Source organism: Caretta caretta, chromosome 5 (assembly GCF_965140235.1).
Source record: "Caretta caretta isolate rCarCar2 chromosome 5, rCarCar1.hap1, whole genome shotgun sequence".
NCBI lineage: Eukaryota > Metazoa > Chordata > Testudines > Cheloniidae > Caretta > Caretta caretta.
The window spans coordinates 127984782-128002938 of NC_134210.1; the positions used below are offsets into that span (position 1 = coordinate 127984782).

The following is an 18157-nucleotide window of genomic DNA, read 5'->3' on the forward strand; positions in this document are numbered from 1 at the left end:
TTCAGAGTGGGGAAGGAACCTTGATAGTAGTCCTAAATTCTTTATGCATGAAACAAATATTTAAATCACCCTTAAGAAGCAAAATCTTATCAAAACTTGTAAATACTAAAGTAGAAGTCAATCACATCCTTCAGATGTGGTGCATCTAGAATTCTTGTCCTAGAGCTAGTATGAAAGTGTGATTTGCATTACAAAGGATTGTTTATTGTTCATTAGCATTCTTCCCTCACTAATTCGGATGGCAGTGGGCAGGCCTGGGTGGCGCAATGCAGCGGTGGTGATATTGAATGTGCGAAGTCAGGATCCTTAGCTCAAGGTCAGCCCAGATTACATCTGTTAACATCTAGTCTACACTAGTAGAGACATAACTAGCCATGCATATGCAAGACTGGTTTGGGCTGGCTTTTTTGTTTTTTAACAAGTGAGGATTCTTCAGCGGAGGTGACTGACACCCGTGTAAATGGTCCGTATCTTTTTAATCAAATAAGTGTGTCAGACCCACCATCCAAGTGCCACAATGTGCTACTAGGATGATGTGTCAAGCTGAGCTCCTCATTCAGCTACTCCATATGGCTCCAGATCGGACCTACATTTTCTGCAGCTGGAAGGGAATTATATTACAATGTTGGAACTGGAGGAAGGCCCTCACTAATGCAGCTGTTCTGTGACATAAAGACAGCAGGAATTCAGTGCTTTCATTTCCGGGAGTTCACACTTACCTGTACCAGTGATTAGTGTTACAAAATTTTCCACTCCTTTTCCATGCCCAAATTTCCTCTCTGCCAGAGCAGCACAGTTGCCATCATTGTCCACCCAGACTGGCAAGTGCAGAGCATCAGATATCGGGGTTCTCAGATCAACAGAACTCCACTCCTGAATAAGCTTTGTGGAATGAAGCACAATTCCTTCTCGGGGATTCACCCGTCCACCTGTAGAAATACCTGAGCCCCAAAACACATAAGAGAAAAATCAAGGCTAAGGCTAAATAACTCTGGAATAACTATCTATTTGCTCCTTGGGAGGAAAAGGATTTTTATTTTTAAACACTAAATGATAGATTTCTGAATCTAAACAAAAACAGTCCTAAGCCTCACTTGCAATACATTACATCAGTTATGATATGAAACGAGAACTAACGGAATTCTACCATCCTTATCAATATGTGCTCAGTGTTCCAGCTAACCAGCTGGGAGGTGTTATCATTAGCAGCTGAAAATTCAATTTCTTATTTTAGACGGTGTTGGGTAAGTTGCTTAACCCTTCTGTGCCTCTTGTTAGCCACATATAAAAAAACCTGTATAATACCAAGGAGTTGTCCATCTTAAAGAAGTGTCAAGCACCCCAGACTTGTTGAAACTCTCTGGGTAAGGATAAAAGGGGTAAAAAGCAAGGGTGATGTCATTTTAGGGGGCCTACTACAGAGCACCAAACCAGGAAGAAGAGGTGGATGAGTCTTTTTTTAAACGACTAACAAAATAATCCAAAGCACAGGACTTGGTGATGACGGGGGACTTCAACTACTCAGACATTTGTTGGAAACACAACAATGCAGGGCACAGATTATCCAACAAGTTCTTGGAATGTATTGTAGACAATTTTTTATGTCAGAAGGTGGAGAAAGCTACTAGGGGAGAGGCTGTTCTAGATTTAATTTTGACAAACAGGAAGGAAATGGCTGAGAATTTGGAAGTGGAAGGCAGCTTAGGTGAAAGACTACGAAATGGAAGAGTTCATGATTCTAACGAATGGTAGGAGGGAAAACAGCAAAATAAAGATAATGGATTTCAAGAAGGCAGACTTTAGCAAACTCAGGGAGTTGGTAGGTAAGATCCCATCGGAAGCATGTCTAGGGGGAAAAACAATTCAAGAGAGTTGGCAGTTTTTCAAAGAGACGTTATTAAGGGCACATGAGGAAACTATCCCACTGCGAAGGAAAGATAGGCAGTATGGCAGGAGATCGCCCTGGCTTAACCAGGAGATCATCAATAATCTGAAACTAAAGAGAGTCCTACAAAAAGTGGAACCAAGGTCAAATTACAAAGGATGAATATCAACAAATAATACAAGTATGCAGAGACAAAATTAGAAAGGCCAAGGCACAAAACAAGATTCAACTAGCTAGAGACATAAGGGTAACAAGAAAACATTCTACAAATACATGATGGGGAGAAACAATAATAGAAAATGTGGAATGGCAGAAGTGCTAAATGATTTTTTTTGTTTCAGTTTTCACCAGAAAGGTTAGTAGCGACTGGACATCTAACGTAGTGAATGCCAGTGAAAATGAGGTAGAATCAGAGACTAAAATAGGGCAAGAACACGTTAAAAATTATTTAGGCTATGTTATATGTATATGTATATTACGGACCTTGCAGCAGCACCGCTTTATCGCTACAGCTAGGCCGCTGTTAAGGTCTCCCGTGTGAGAGCCCTCCTGCCAGCATAATTAAATCATCCCCACTGAGCGGTGCTAGCTACGTCGGCAGGAAAGCCTCTCCTGCCGACATAGCACTGTCCACACCAGCACTTGTGCTGGTGAAACTTATATGAGTCAGGGGTGTGTTTTTTTCACAATCCTGACAGAAGTTTTACCGACAAAAGTGGTAATGTAGACAAAGCCTTAGACAAGTTAGATGTCTTCAAGTCACCAGGGCCTGATGAAATACCTCCTTGAATATTCAAGGAGGTGACTGTGGAGGTATCTGAGCCATTAGCAATTATCTTCGAAAAGTCATGGAAGACAGGAGAGATTCCAGAGGACCGGAAAAGGGCAAACAGAGTGCCAATCTATAAAGAGGGAAATAAGGACAACCCGGGGAATTACAGATCAGTCAGCTTAACTTCAGTACCCACAAGGATAATGAAGCAAATAATTAAGCAATCAATTTGCAAACACCTAGAAGATAATATGGTGATAAGCAACAGTCAGCATGGATTTGTCAAGAACAAATCGTGTCAAACCAACCTGATAGCTTTCTTTGACAGGATAACAAGCCTTGTGGATAGGGGAGAAGTGGTAGCTATGGTATATCTTGACTTTAGTAAGACTTTTGATACGGTCTCACATGAGCTTCTCATAAACAAACTAGAGAAATACAACCTAGATGGAGCTACTATAAGGTGGGTGCAAAACTGGTTGGAAAAACCATTCCCAGAGAGTAGTTATTAGTGGTTCATAGTCAAGCTGGAAAGACATAACAAGTGGGGTCCTGTAAGGATCAGTTCTGGTTCTGTTCAATATCTTCATCAATGATTTAAATAATGGCATAGAGAGTACACTTATAAAGTGTACAGACGATACCAAACTGGGAGGGATTGCAAGTACTTTGGACTATAGGATTAAAATTCAAAATGATGTGGACAAACTGGAGAACTGGTCTGAAGTCAATAGGATGAAATTCAATAAGGACAAATGCAAAGTACTCCATCCAGGAAGGAACAATCAGTTGCACATATACAAAACTGGAAATGACTGCCTAGGAAGGAGTATTGCAGAAAGCGATCTGGGGGTCATAGTGGATCACAAGCTAAATATGAGTCAAGAGTATAAAACTACTGCAAAAAAAAAGCAAACATTGTTTTGGGATGTATAGAATCATAGAATCATAGAATATAAGGGTTGGAAGGGACCCCAGAAGGTCATCTAGTCCAACCCCCTGCTCAAAGCAGGACCAATTCCCAGTTAAATCATCCCAGCCAGGGCTTTGTCAAGCCTGACCTTAAAAACCTCTAAGGAAGGAGATTCTACCACCTCCCTAGGTAACGCATTCCAGTGTTTCACCACCCTCATAGTGAAAAAGTTTTTCCTAATATCCAATCTAAACCTCCCCCACTGTAACTTGAGACCATTACTCCTCGTTCTGTCATCATCGAGAGTGTTGTAAGCAAGAAATGAGAAAAAATTATTTTACTCTACTCTGTGCTGATTAGGCCTCAACTGGAGTATTAAGTCCAGTTCTGGCCACTACATTTCAGGAAAGATGTGGACAAACTGGAGAAAGTCCAGAGAAGAGCAAAAAAAATTATTAGAAGTCTAGAAAACATGACCTATGAGGGAAGACTGAAAAAATTAGTTTTGTTTAGTCTGGAGACAAGAAGACAGAGAGGATGTGATAACAGTTTTCAAGAATATAAAAGGCTGTTACAAGGAGGAGGGAGAAAAATCGTTCTCCTTAACCTCTGAGGATAGGACCAGAAATAATGGGTTTAAATTGCAGCAAAGATGTTTTAGGGTGGACATAAGGAAAAACTTCCTAACTGTCAGGGTGGTTAAGCACTGGAATAAATTCCCTAGGGAGGTTGTGGTATCTCCATCATAGGAAACTTTTAAGAGCAGGTTTGACAAACCCCTGTCAGGGGTGGTCTAGATAATACTTAGTCCTGCCATGAGTGCAGGGGACTGGACTACATAACCTCTTGAGGTCCCTTCCAGTCCTACGATTCTATGATCAGTAAAATCTGCTGAAATTGGCAACACTTAAATAAACATTTAGGATGAATGAAAGAGAAACAGTGGAACTTGGATAATAAAGTATCAAAGTAAGCGTCTGAATGGGACTTGTCCTGGAGAACAATACACAAAGTAAAGAGTTATTAGTCAAGTTTATATTGAGAAAACAATGGTTATCATCAGATGAAAACTCCTGAAGTCAGTGGAACGTGAGTGCAAAGCACCTCTAAAAGTGGGACCACTTACTGAGGTGTCTAAATAAATGCTAGGGTGCCTAGCTTAAGATACCCAAGTATAAAGATTTTGGTCACTGCTTTTAAACAGAGAACACATGATGGTGTGGCATGATATAAAGGTGTTACCAGCATGAGTTTGGAATAGCTGCATTCCTCATGAGTGGCAATGACAAGAATGAGTTATACAGGTCAGCCTTAACAAGTGCAAATAAACGTTTATACCACTAATCGTGGGTTTGGAATATGCCACGTTAGGAAAAATGATTTTAGAAGTGCTTGAGGCTTAATTTTTTTTAAATTATTCCTCTTATTTCACACCCCTTACCTGTACATTGTACAGACTTTGGATGGACTGGATAATTATAATTAAGACAGAAACCTCTAAAATTACTTAAATTTGCATTTTTACTTCTATAGATCATAGCATCTGGATTTCAACATCTGACATCTTACTGGAAAATGGAGATTTAAAAAAAAAAAATCTTCCTAATGGAATAAAGCTCCCACTGTTCACTCTGATACCTTACAAAGTACTGGATCATGAACCTAACACTGGTGCACAGCTGAATACTTCCTGATGACCCCAGTCCTTAGACTAGTGTAACTGAGGGAAAAAATCAACATTTCTGTCAAGGGAAGGAGGAAACATTTCTCTGCAAAGGTATTCTGTTATACTAAAAAAAAAAAAAAAGCTGCTTGGAGCTGCTCAAGGTTTGGAAGGTATGGCACCTCGTTCAATGGGGCCCTAACGCTGATCATAGAATCATAGAATATCAGGGTTGGAAGGGACCTCAGGAGGTCATCTAGTCCAACCCCCTGCTCAAAGCAGGACCAATCCCCAATTAAATCATCCCAGCCAGGGCTTTGTCAAGCCTGACCTTAAAAACTTCTAAGGAAGGAGATTCTACCACCTCCCTAGGTAACGCATTCCAGTGTTTCACCACCCTCCTAGTGAAAAAGTTTTTCCTAATATCCAACCTAAACCTCCCCCACTGCAACTTGAGACCATTACTCCTTGTCCTGTCCTCTTCTACCACTGAGAATAGTCTAGAACCATCCTCTCTGGAACCACCTCTCAGGTAGTTGAAAGCAGCTATCAAATCCCCCCTCATTCTTCTCTTCTGCAGACTAAACAATCCCAGTTCCCTCAGCCTCTCCTCATAAGTCATGTGTTCCAGACCCCTAATCATTTTTGTTGCCCTTCACTGGACTCTCTCCAATTTATCCACATCCTTCTTGTAGTGTGGGGCCCAAAACTGGACACAGTACTCCAGATGAGGCCTCACCAATGTCGAATAGAGGGGGACTGTATTAGGCAGGCTAGTTGGGACTTTAATGTAATTAAATAATAAAATAGTCCTGCCAGGGTTGGAATAGTGGGCAGAGTGCAGGTGATGCAGTCAAAGGGGTAGGGAAAAGAATCATGTATCCATTTATCACATGGTTCCCACCACTATATATATGGTGTGTGGGTTTTTTAAATCAAATCCAACTGGTTGAAACTTGGTCATATGGCCAAATTATAAATGTTCCCCATTATGCATGAAAGAGGGCTTTAGCTGAGAGAAGGCCTACTTTATGGCCAGGATTATTATTGATTTCCAACATATCCAGCAGAGATAGACTGGCGCTGGGTGTTGTAGAAAGCCAACAACAATACTTATTTAAAACTACCACATTAGAGGGAGCATGTCTTGTTACAGCATGCAGATATGCAGAAGATATTGCTTGAAAGCTACATTAATTTTCAAACTACTACTTATATTTTCTTCACCACAGTACAATGCATACAGCAGAATGTGTAATCATACTCCCCAAACAGCCAAGCGTTACATACAATGAATTCAACAGCTAGTAACATTTTAAGTAGCCGCAGTATGCAAACTATTTTTATATTGTTAAATTGTAATGATGTTTAGCACCTGCATTAATTTATGATGTCCTGTTTTGTAAATCCACACTAAGGCTGGTATTTTGGTGGGGTTATGTTAGCCAGTTAATTTGGTTACCCTGGAATATAGCTTCAGAAAACAGATTTGCTTGGCACAGAAAATCCATTTTTTAAATCAGTGCAGAATCCATTCCCACATGTAACATAGCAGGAACTACTGGATAAAAGGATTAAGAGTTAAGTCACGGGTATAAATTCATGCATTGTACAGGAAAGTAACATTCAGCAGAAAGTCATTAGTCAGATATTAAGCAAAGATAACTCACTATGATAGTTAATTTGTGCAAGGACAATAGGGTCTTTGGTAGATATTATTTAAATCGCCAGTTAAAAGTTTAATGGGCCTGATTTTGATCTCTCACCAATGTAAGTCAGGAGTGACCCAGAGAAACCAATGGAGTTACATCAGAATCAGGCCCAACAGGTTTGTTTAAATAGATCAAAAGATTCTGTTAAACACTGGAGCGCTTACTTTCATCAGGGTCCACACTACCATTTGCAACGGTCCCTCTATTGAGAGTTGTAGGATTAAAGGGGAAAGGACAGCTTTCTATTATTATAAGGGTTCATTTGATTTTGATTAATTAGAACACTCCAAAAATGGTATCGTCCAGAAATCCACAGACCAGAATTACAAATTCCACAAATTAACATTTGGTTTGATTGTTGAGCACCTCTGAAAAATCAGTCCAATAACTATAAAAAAAGTTACAAAAAGCCACATGACAAGTCAACTAAATTCAGCATTACAGCTATGATTCTGGGTCCAATTCAGCAGTGACATAAGCAGCTGTGCAAGTCTCATCACAAAAAAATAGGTGTACACAGTGCAGCTTGCACTGGGTTAATATTCAGTAGTGTGCAAAAATGAGTACAATTTGCACAAGGAGGAGGAAAGGGAAATGTAACAGGAAATGCAACTAACAGGAGGAGATAAAACAAAACAGCCCCTCAGGCACACAGAGTCAAACACAAGTGGAAGAGAAGAATCAGGCCCACAGTCTTTGGGTCTGATTTTCCACTGCCCTGCACCTTGGGTCATCATTTGCACCTGAATGAAGTGGATGTACAATACCACTCTGATCTGGTAGGAGGTGACACACAAACTGCACAGGAGTGCATGGTGACAAGGCGCACAGCACTGGAGAAATTAACTCTTTTATAAGATGTTATTTCTAACATCTCTCCTCCCTTTCAGCATGTAAGTTACATGGCTCTTGCACACCCACTGAATGCCACACCCATGCAAATCGCACCATTTGGTCACTAACACCTAATATCTGACTACCTTACACTCAACGTCCGAAGTTTGCCACTGTTTAAGTCACTGCTGAATTTGGCCAGGAGACTTGCAGAGGTGCTGGACCAATTTACTCCTGGTCTCTGTTTGTTCTGCTGAAAAAGTACAGAAAACTTTTAGTCCAAGTGAAACATCGGATGTCAAACAGGACCTTTTGTTCACTGAGATTATTCTGAAAGATTCTGTTATTTAATGTAAAAAGAAAAGGAGGACTTGTGGCACCTTAGAGACTAACAAATTTATTTGAGCATAAGCTTTCGAGACTAACACGGCTGCTACTCTAAAACCTGTTATTTAATGTAGTAGCATAATAATTTAAGATAGAATTTTCTCAAAAAAGTTCTCTCTGGCAATAAAGAATTTATAAATTGCCTTTTTGTAATCCTTCAGTTCAGGGATTTGGATCACACACATGTACATTGCTTCTTTTGCTTTTTTGTACTCACCATTGAAATTTTTCCAGGCTCATTATGGCAAATACGAATTTTTAAGAGTTGACAGTAATATTTTTATACCATGTGATTTAAATCAGAATTTCAGTTTTAGAGCAAAACTTGTCTTTGGCCAAAATGGAATGAGGTTCTAATATTCTGGTTAAACAGAATCCTTTCCACTAAAATAAATGTTTCAGAACAAAGCTTTTAGTCAGTCATTAAGAGGAATAAAGCTTGGATCAGTTACAGTATAAACAAAATAATTTAAAATGGGTTTCTGCTACAGTGAAATTGAAATAGCAAATGAAAAGCTATTTTGCCTTCCAACTCTACGGACATAAGCATCACTTCAGGACTTTGTTTTGGCCTCTTTATGCTGCTCTGGTGAGTCAAGGGGCTTGGCACCCAAGTGGCCACAAGCAACTGTAGGAAGTGTCTGTCAGTGATGGAAGTTTCAGGGGCTGCTCTAACTTATGCTCTTCAAATTCTGGTGCTGGGCCCCCCGCGTCAAGGTAGGTTAAAAAACAACCTTTGCCACCCACCACCCTGAGGGCTGTATCTCCTCAGCAACACCAGTCAGGCAGTGCTGTTCAGAATCATGGCCCTAGAATCAAAAGCCACAGAAATCAGCATGAATGAAAAGTTCTTCTTATGAAATGACTAGTTCTGGAAATACTGTGGTGTTGCAGGTTGGGACTGAGGTGCATTGGCATAGCTTTGTGGATAGCTTTCACAGTTCCTACTCAGAGAGAGCTGACTCTAGGCTGTGTTTTCAGCCCCCCATTTTCACACGCATTTAAAAAGCATCCCTTATCATACTCACTAAATAAAGGAATAAAACTGTCAATATAAAAGCTGTGAAAATGCGAGGGATCAAATTTTTAACACAACTGAACAATCTCGTTTAGTGTTTAAAATCTTGGAAGAAAAATTCAATATTCATTAACTTACCCACTCCCAAAATTCTACAGTTCAGATTTACAGCTTCTGATGCAGCCTCCATACACATCTTGAGAATCAATTCTATTCTGTCCTCATAGGTTTTAGGATTGAGCTGGGTATATTTCTTTACTATTTCACCCTAAGAGGGAAAAACAGTCAGGCTTGTCCACTTGTATAAATGCCCTGCAAAATGAATGACTTCTCTTCTGTTTAGACTACAGACCCATCAGCTTTAAAAACAATTTTATATTTTCAAAGGGCCACAGCTCTACTTCCAACTGGGGAGAAAAAAAAGATACAAGTCTTAGGCCCTGACCCTGCAAGATTATCTGTGTGGGCAGGCCCCTTGCACCCATGAGCAATCTGGTTTCGCTCTGTCCCAGCACTGAAAGGGAGGAAGGGACAACTCAAATAGCTTTACGATCAATGGCTGGATTAAAAAGGAAGTGTTTTTTAGTTTTAAATATGATAAAACAAAAGTTTGTTTGGTGTCATAAATATTGCTATTTTACTGGCAACAGGAAACTTAAGTAGACACATACTTGGAATTCAGATGCAGGGATTGGTCTTATAAAGGGCATTCGTTATAAATATTGTTTCTTATACAGCAATGCTGACTCTGAATATCAGTCTTTGAAACATTTTTTGCAGTAATGTAATCTCTGATGTGTGTGTGGGGGGGATGAAGGAGAGGAGGATTTTTATAACTTAACACTCCTAAAACAATGAAAGCATTCATTATGTGTGGGTGCAGGGGGAAAAAGAAAGTTAATGTAATGGTAAGCTTGCAAGATCAACCACTCAGAAGTGAATACATTTCAAAAGTGAACTGGTGATGTTATCTCTGTCACAAAGCACATCCTGTGTATTTTCTGGTAACAGAATGTTACACTGTGGTTTACAAGGGGAAAAGGAATAGACCATGCTATATATATACCATGTGACTGCCTTAATGTTACCAAAGCAACTTCAGCTTTGGGAATTTCCTAACATTTGAGTGCTGGTTTGCACTCAAATGTCAGCATTAGATCAATGATGGTGTTGTATTTTCCTTTAATCTTCATTTAGTTTCCTCCACCAGTTTTTGTTTTTTCAGGAACAAATAAAAAAAGTAACTAGAGACAGTTTTTAGAGGTAATCTCTTTGTTCTGGTTTTGCCAGAAGATCTTGAAAGCTCTTTGAAAGCAATGGTTTCCAAACTTTCAGCAACTGAGTCCCACCCTTCAGGGAAATTAAACCAACTGCACCTTCAGCTCTGCCATATGTTGTTAAATGCATGCTCAAAAACAGGGTGTCACTCAGGCCTGGTCTACATTTAGGACTAGATCAACATAGCTACATCTGCCAGGTGTGCGAAAAACCCCCAAACCAAACCACAGACTCCTGAACACTGTAGTGATGCCAACCTAACCCCAGGGTAAATGTGCTACGTCGACGTAGCCACCATCGCTCAGGGAAGTGGTGTTCCGACACTAATGGAAAAACTCATTCTGTCTGTGTAGGCTGCATCCACAGGATAGGGTTATGCCACTGTAGCTACAGGGACCTAGCTATGCTAGTGTGGTCTCCTTAGCTTAGACATACCCTTACAGTAGATCAGAGTAGACTGTGTAGATCTTCGCACTATAACACACTCTCGCCTGTGTTAGATGCTTTGAGTGGTGAAATCATTAACAAGTGTGACCAAATTTAAAGGATCATTATTGGTACCTGAGTTGTACCCAGTCAATTGAATGAGGTAGTTAACACTTCCGAGCTCTTGTTTCAGGCTTTTTGCCAACATCTCTTCATTAGTTATGCCTGGATCACATTTTCAAGGTTTTCTTCACAATCAGAACAGCTAGGCACTTTTTTTTTTTTTTTAAATTAATGCTAAAGTTTCTGGGAAACAACTGAGAGGCCTATTTGTGCTTCCCTGGCTAGTTCTTCATGCCAGCCCCAGAGGCATTCCACCCACTCTGGGAAACGTCACTTAAATGAGCTAGCTGTGTATAAGCTGTTCAACTCTAGGCCAAAGAAAAATGTTCTACGTTCCATGAATTCTTTGGTGGTGAAAGATGATGGGCTGACAGCCCTGGAGACTGAAGTATTTTATTCACAGAACATCTACCATGCAGGCTGTGATGGTGCACTTTTCCCCACACTGCCCCACAACATGCCCTAACCTGTTCTGGAGCAATCACTTTTAGGAGAGAAAGGGGTAGGTTAGTATCCAGGCTTACGCAGTCCTGGGTTTCTCCGAGAATGCCAGCCTGGGTGCCAATTACTTTCTATTCTGATGATGGTTTAGAGTGCTGGGCTCCTGTTCTCAGGTATCAAATGGAGAACTATCACCTACTGTTGATCCAACAGCCATCAGAAAGTAACAACTTTTGGCCTAGCTGTGTTTTCACTGTTGACAGAGGTGAAAAACTCCCTATCACATGACCTGAACCATCCATTCCTCTTCAGTGAATTATCCTTGGAGTCTAGTTTCTTTTTTTCAGATATTCTGCATGTCCATTACAAAGGCATATGACGGGGTGGTGTGGGAAGTGAGGAAAATGGCACCAGGAGTCTCTCCCCTTGTGTGTGGGCTATATAAAGGCACAAGTTGAACTGCAGTCCCTGTGCTCAGGGAAGTGCAGGAACTGCTCACTGTCTATTCCCCCATGAGCGCATCACTCCTCAGACAGAAGGAGCCAGTGGGATCATGGCTTTGCCTTGCTCCACATTGGCCGGCAGACCTGGCCAGCTGCACAGTCCATAAAGGAACACAGCAGCAGACACACTTCATCAGCTCACGTGGGATCTCACCCTGGGACAGGGTGGCATTGCATTATCCACAGTGCAGTGCTTTCCCATAGAATACAGTGGTGTTTATAGACATGTATAAAAGCATGGTATAGTACTTACTTTCATACTGACTATCGCTACGCGGAGATTTGTTCCGCCTAGATCCACAGCCAAGGCACTCTGGGTTTCTAGGATATGGTCAATATCTTGTGAGATGTTCTCCTTTACAGGAGGGAAGCAGAACTTCTTCTGCAGTGGCTTTTTGAGGTCGATAGATTTGAGGAACTTCAGAATTCTTGGAACAGCATTACCATCCCCGTATATTTTTGAGCTGTAATATAAGCAAAACAGCAAGTCTGTAAAGCACTTATAAAATAGAAGGCCACAATATTTCACATCTCAAAGGTTATTAATAACTATAACGTTATCTGCCACGACAATAATGCATATCAAGTCTCTGTGAGCGTGCCACAGGATGTGTTGGATGCTTTAACAATCAGGAATGGGTTGAGCGTTATCCAGCTACAGGTAGCACAAGTGTGCAATTACCATCATTTTTTCCCCTGGGCTCTCGTTTAACCATGTTCCATAAGGTTACAGCATTATTTGTTTTTTTTTGTAAAGAATTCTATATATTGATACTGAATCCTAAATATCATGCCATTTGCAGCAGAGCTTTGCTGTATGAGTTCCAAGCTGCCAACGCTGTACGATTCTGAGATTCGCAGACTGCTTTCCTTTGTATGTAGTAAGATATCTAAGATGATTATTTCTTCCTAGAGTGGTGAGCTAACCTTGGATAAATATGGTGAAGTCCATTCTCCACCCCAGCACTAAGGGACTTATCTCTGGTCCCCTGAAGCGCAGTGGGTGGATATATATACTTACCAAGTTTCAGAGGAACAGCCGTGTTAGTCTGTATTCGCAAAAAGAAAAGGAGGACTTGTGGCACCTTAGAGACTAACCAATTTATTTGAGCATGAGCTTTTGTGAGCTACAGCTCACTTCATCAGATGCATACCGTGGAAACTGCAGCTGCTGCAGTTTCCACGGTATGCATCTGATGAAGTGAGCTGTAGCTCACGAAAGCTCATGCTCAAATAAATTGGTTAGTCTCTAAGGTGCCACAAGTCCTCCTTTTCTTTTTGCGAATATTTTTTTGTATATATAAAGTCTGCTGCAGTTTCCACGGTATGCATCTGATGAAGTGAGCTGTAGCTCACGAAAGCTCATGCTCAAATAAATTGGTTAGTCTCTAAGGTGCCACAAGTCCTCCTTTTCTTTTTGCGAATATTTTTTTGTATATATAAAGTCTGCTGCAGTTTCCACGGTATGCATCTGATGAAGTGAGCTGTAGCTCACGAAAGCTCATGCTCAAATAAATTGGTTAGTCTCTAAGGTGCCACAAGTACTCCTTTTCTTTTTGCGAATACTTACCAAGGATACTGTTTTCCAAACTGGAGATGCAAAGCTTGTAGTATTTTGTCCTGTGTGTCAGCATCACGAACATGAAGAACATTTTCACCTAGATAATCAAAAATGCAATGTCATTCTTGTGCATGCCAGCTACTTGATAAATAATTGGAGGAGGGGGGCTGGGGCAGAAGAGAACAGAATTTGACATGGACAAGCAATTACTTGTGTGTCCTGGCAAAATGTGTTAAGACCTCACACCTACTCAAAAGGAACATGACCTGCGTGCACACAGTGCCCCTACTTCTGTATGTGTCATCTTCGTACATGCAGATGCTACGCTGACATTGCTCTGTTAGGACCTGCTCCCACTGAAGTCAATAGCAAAACTGTCACGGTACAGTATTCTGCCTGCAAAGCACTCAGAGAACAGAATTCTTATTGACTCCAGTGTAATTCCCACATATAAGAACAACAGAGAGAACAGGAGGGTAAACTGTTGTTTATGTCTTATCTGAGGCACCTGTGTGATTGTGAAGAAAAACTATACATTTGCTTTTTATACCTATTGCTGGTTGTGGTGTACGTGTATATTAAAATTTCAGGATCATACCAGAGTACATAGTTTTATGCCTGTCACATGTACGGGCACCCATAAAGAAAACGTGCAGTGGTTTATTCTGGCAGGTGGAAGCCACTTCATATATTTATTTTAGTTGGACTATAGATAAAAAGCTTTACTACAAAAATAATCAGGACAGAAGGAACAGATCAGTCAAGTTAATAAGACAGGTCAAAATTGCCCTGCTGTGATAATGTCCATTAAAAATAAAATTGGCATGCTTGTTAAACTCAGACTTTAGCTTCTGTAATGATGCAACCACATGACCGTACCCAACACCCAGGAAGTTAATTCAGCAGAGAACTTAGCAGCAAACACATACCTGTTTCTCTTCCTATTTGACGTGTTCCCAGATTGATGACAGGGGTTCCAAATGCTCCCACCTCTCGAACACCACAGCTGCTGTTACCAATCACACAACCAGCATGTGCCACTAACTGGATGAATTGCTCAAATGGAACATGCTTTACTGCTCGAAAATTGGGATGATGCTCAATGCCCTTCTTCCTCATCACCCGAACCATCTCTTTGCTTCCTGTAGAAAAAGCCAACAATTGAGAACAAAATGTTAACCGATAGTTGAATTTTCACTGTGGCTACTGAAGGGGCTACTGTATACACTGTAATTACATGTCAGTAGCTGTCATTGGTGTTAACACAGAAGTACTGCGAAAGCAGCAAGGCTGGTATTCCTAGGACTGCCCCCACCCGTTCTGTGTACATGTTCCCAACCACTCTTTGCTCACCAGCCCTCCACAGGACTCTTCACAGCTGTGTCACTGAGCATAGGGTTTCAGCTGTGAGTCCGAGATCCAATGTGGAAACAGTTCATTACTATTACATTTTTAAGCATTTTAGAGCCCGTGGGTTAGCAAAATAGCTTGTCTGTCGCCCAAAATTGAAATGCTTTCCCTTTATCTTCCTCAGAAGATTGAAGGGCGAAGGTGATCCTGCATTCAGCACATGGTTCCAGTGAGTTCAAACGTTATACCTACATCACTAAGCTACCTCCATGTGGGTAGATGAAGTAGCACAAGTGAAGATGCAGAGAGGAAAGAGGAAGTCAGATGGGAGGGCTGCAGTGAACAAGGATGGATGCAGGTGGATTAAGAGGTCTAGGAGTGAGACACAGGGTGAAGTGACTCCATAGAGAGTTCTGAAAACCTGGAGGGCAATTCTTCACCAGTTTAAAACAAAAACAAAAACCAAACCATGTATAAAAAGTACCTGTTTCACTCACCTGCATCAATATTTGGGAACAGAACTAGTGTCCTTTTGTTAAAGGAGATGAGTGCATCCAACGTTAGTTCAAACATCTTTATGGAATGTTTAATATCTGTGGTCACAGGGTGCTGCAGAGCGACTATGTAATCTCTAGGTTTTACATCTTCACCTGTTTAAAGGGAGCCCAAAAGAGACTGTTTTATTAGCAGCATGGTGGTTGTGGTGGGAGAACGATTCTGAAGCCATTGAAACAAAAACCTCCTGAAGTCCTAGACAGCAAAATCTGATTTCTAGTACAATTAGTTCCAATACTACATGAGAACATAAGGGAGCGACAGGAGAATATGGGTTTGAAGTTTATCACTGTAAGTAAGACTCAGAACAATTGTTATTGTCTAAGGCCCCAGCACAGGGTCAACTGCAATACTGGGTCCTAAAACTTTACAAGAGTACTTTGAGCGCAGACCGAGGCCCCTAGTTACACCAGCATAAAACTGGATTAACTCAGCTGAAGCCAATTAATGTATTCTGGATTTACACTATTGTGAATGAGAGCAGAATTTGACCCAGAGGCTGTGGCACAACAACAAACAGGCAGATCTGACAGAGATTTTCATTGTGATCATGTATTCCTTTCAATCCATTTGTCTATTCAGGTTTCCTGATGGTCTTCTGGGCCTCAAGGGATGGATTTTTCACCATTTGCTTAAAAGAAATGAGAGAGTGACTACCATAAATACTTTACTTCACTTGTTCTAAAGAGGAGCAGGTTCACTTTACTTTATTCTGAAAATGACTGAACTATTGAACTAACAAGAACCCAGTTCCCAATTGACAGGGGCTGAAGAATTTTTCCTGTCAAACACGAACAAGATATGCTGATTTTTATGGAATGATCTGAAAGTAAATAGATGACATACAACACAAGTCTCTGAAACAGATCATGCTACTGTATTGTACTGCGCAGGAGACAATGTACAGCATGTAAATTCCCTTGATTTTCTTCAAATTAGTTCCATGCACAATCTCTAACATTATTAGGTCAGACCTGCTCCCTGATGTCTGGTTATAAAGGATATGAACAAGATTCTGAACCTCTGTGTATCAAAGAAATAGCTCTGAGTTCTAATTTATTTTTTAACAAAGAACTCAGCAAATTTGACTCTTGTTTTTTGACTCAGCAATAGGGTTTTAGATGTTAAAGACAATCTCTTTTTTTGGTCATGTAGGGTTACTTTCTCCTGACTACAAATACGAGAATGGAAATTGTAGAAATGAAGGAGTTTCTTGAAGAAACCAACACAGTCAAAATGTGACATTTGGGTCTCTAGAGAGGAAGGGGCTCCTGAATATTTAAGCATTACATCTGATATTTGATTGGATGTAATTATGTTAAATAATATGTGAGGTTGGGGCTCCTATTTCTCAGTCTTCCAGGCTACAGACCAATTGGCCTTGTTATTAATCTTGCCCTGGAAACAGACTATTTTGGTATGATAACATTTGAAAGTTTTATGTTGTTTTTCCTCCCTTTGATTTACCAAGAGCTTTTGTTCTCAAAATAATATGCACATTTCCTTAAAGTGTGAAAGGCAGAGCATATGGGCATTTTGCTTTAAAAAGAGCAGGGGAAAAGACATAGGGAATAGCATTCTATGAAAACCAGCATACTAAGGTTTTCAGTTACGTCTGTGTTTACTGGGTCTGTATGTTTTTCTATGGTGGGAGACAGAGGATAGAATAGCACTGTCAAAATGTGCTTGTACCCTTCATAAAATCCTGTCTCATCTTCATGGGAATGCCAACAAAAACGCATGTCTGCCTGCTACAGAAATCTTACGAACTTTGAACAGAAGTGCAATACACACCTATCCACATACGTATAATACTCATATAGTCTTTATTTTTGGAGGAGAGAAGCTTGTCATATGAGGGACAGCCAGCCAAGAGGATGCGATCATGATCTTCGCACATGGATATCAAATGCTGCTCTGCACTTCTTGTGCAACACACATGGAAATGAGCCAGTTTGGTTATGGCATGTCTGATTGAGTCATCTATGGTCCCACTGACTTCCCCGCCTTCAATATGAAGAATCCGAATATTCATCAAAGCTGCAGATGTGGCCAGTGCCAGAGCATCAAATCTGTCCCCATGAACGATCACTATGTCAGGTTTCAGACGGTTGAGAACATCTGGTAGCTTTACTAATGCAAGGCCTACCGACTCCACCATGGCTGCCTCATCCTCGCCTCTCACTATGGTGTGCAATCTCGTGTGAATGTCAAAGTCGTCTTGTTCAATCATACGGTAGGTGTTACTGAAGAGAGGAGCGAAAGAAAATAAATGCTCAAACTGCAATACTGCTTGCTTTCACGCTGACATATCTTATGACAGCAGAATGGCACACAAGCATTTCATTACCAGTTTGCCCATTAACTAACTCTGAGGAAGCAGCTAGATTCTCTCCCTCTGTGGAAGACACCTTTTCAAATTTGTAATGATCCTTGTTCACGGAGGCCAACATTTTCCATCTAGGGTGCCTAAGATAGTACTTGATGCTATGCTTGTGCAGCAGCATAGATGTGCCTGATTTGCAGTGTGCTTGAGCACCCACAGCTCCCACTGACCTCAGTGGAAACTGTGGCTACTTAGCAGCTCTGAAAACCAGTCCATTTTGATTTAGGTGCCTAACTTTAAGCAGCCTAGTTTGAAAGCAGTGACCTGCTTTCTACACCATGCAATTAAAGTAGCACCTTACAGATTACAAAAGAAAAGAAGTAATCCAAGAAACCAGATTTTTAAAAAGG

The 18157-nt window shown here is 40.7% G+C and overlaps 1 protein-coding gene across 6 annotated transcripts in view; it reads right to left on the reverse strand.

The window, feature by feature from the left end:
• GNE (glucosamine (UDP-N-acetyl)-2-epimerase/N-acetylmannosamine kinase) overlaps positions 1-18157 on the reverse strand; it is a 62842-nt gene that overhangs the window by 15162 nt on the left and 29523 nt on the right. For all 6 annotated transcript variants that reach the window (XM_048849977.2, XM_048849979.2, XM_048849983.2 and 3 more), the window contains 7 exons: positions 17216-17667; positions 15364-15516; positions 14446-14658; positions 13526-13613; positions 12209-12419; positions 9323-9452; positions 720-941 (listed from right to left, as the gene is read on the reverse strand). In XM_048849977.2, the coding sequence (XP_048705934.1) occupies positions 720-941; positions 9323-9452; positions 12209-12419; positions 13526-13613; positions 14446-14658; positions 15364-15516; positions 17216-17667 (1469 nt within the window). The remainder of the gene's footprint in view (positions 1-719; positions 942-9322; positions 9453-12208; positions 12420-13525; positions 13614-14445; positions 14659-15363; positions 15517-17215; positions 17668-18157) is intronic.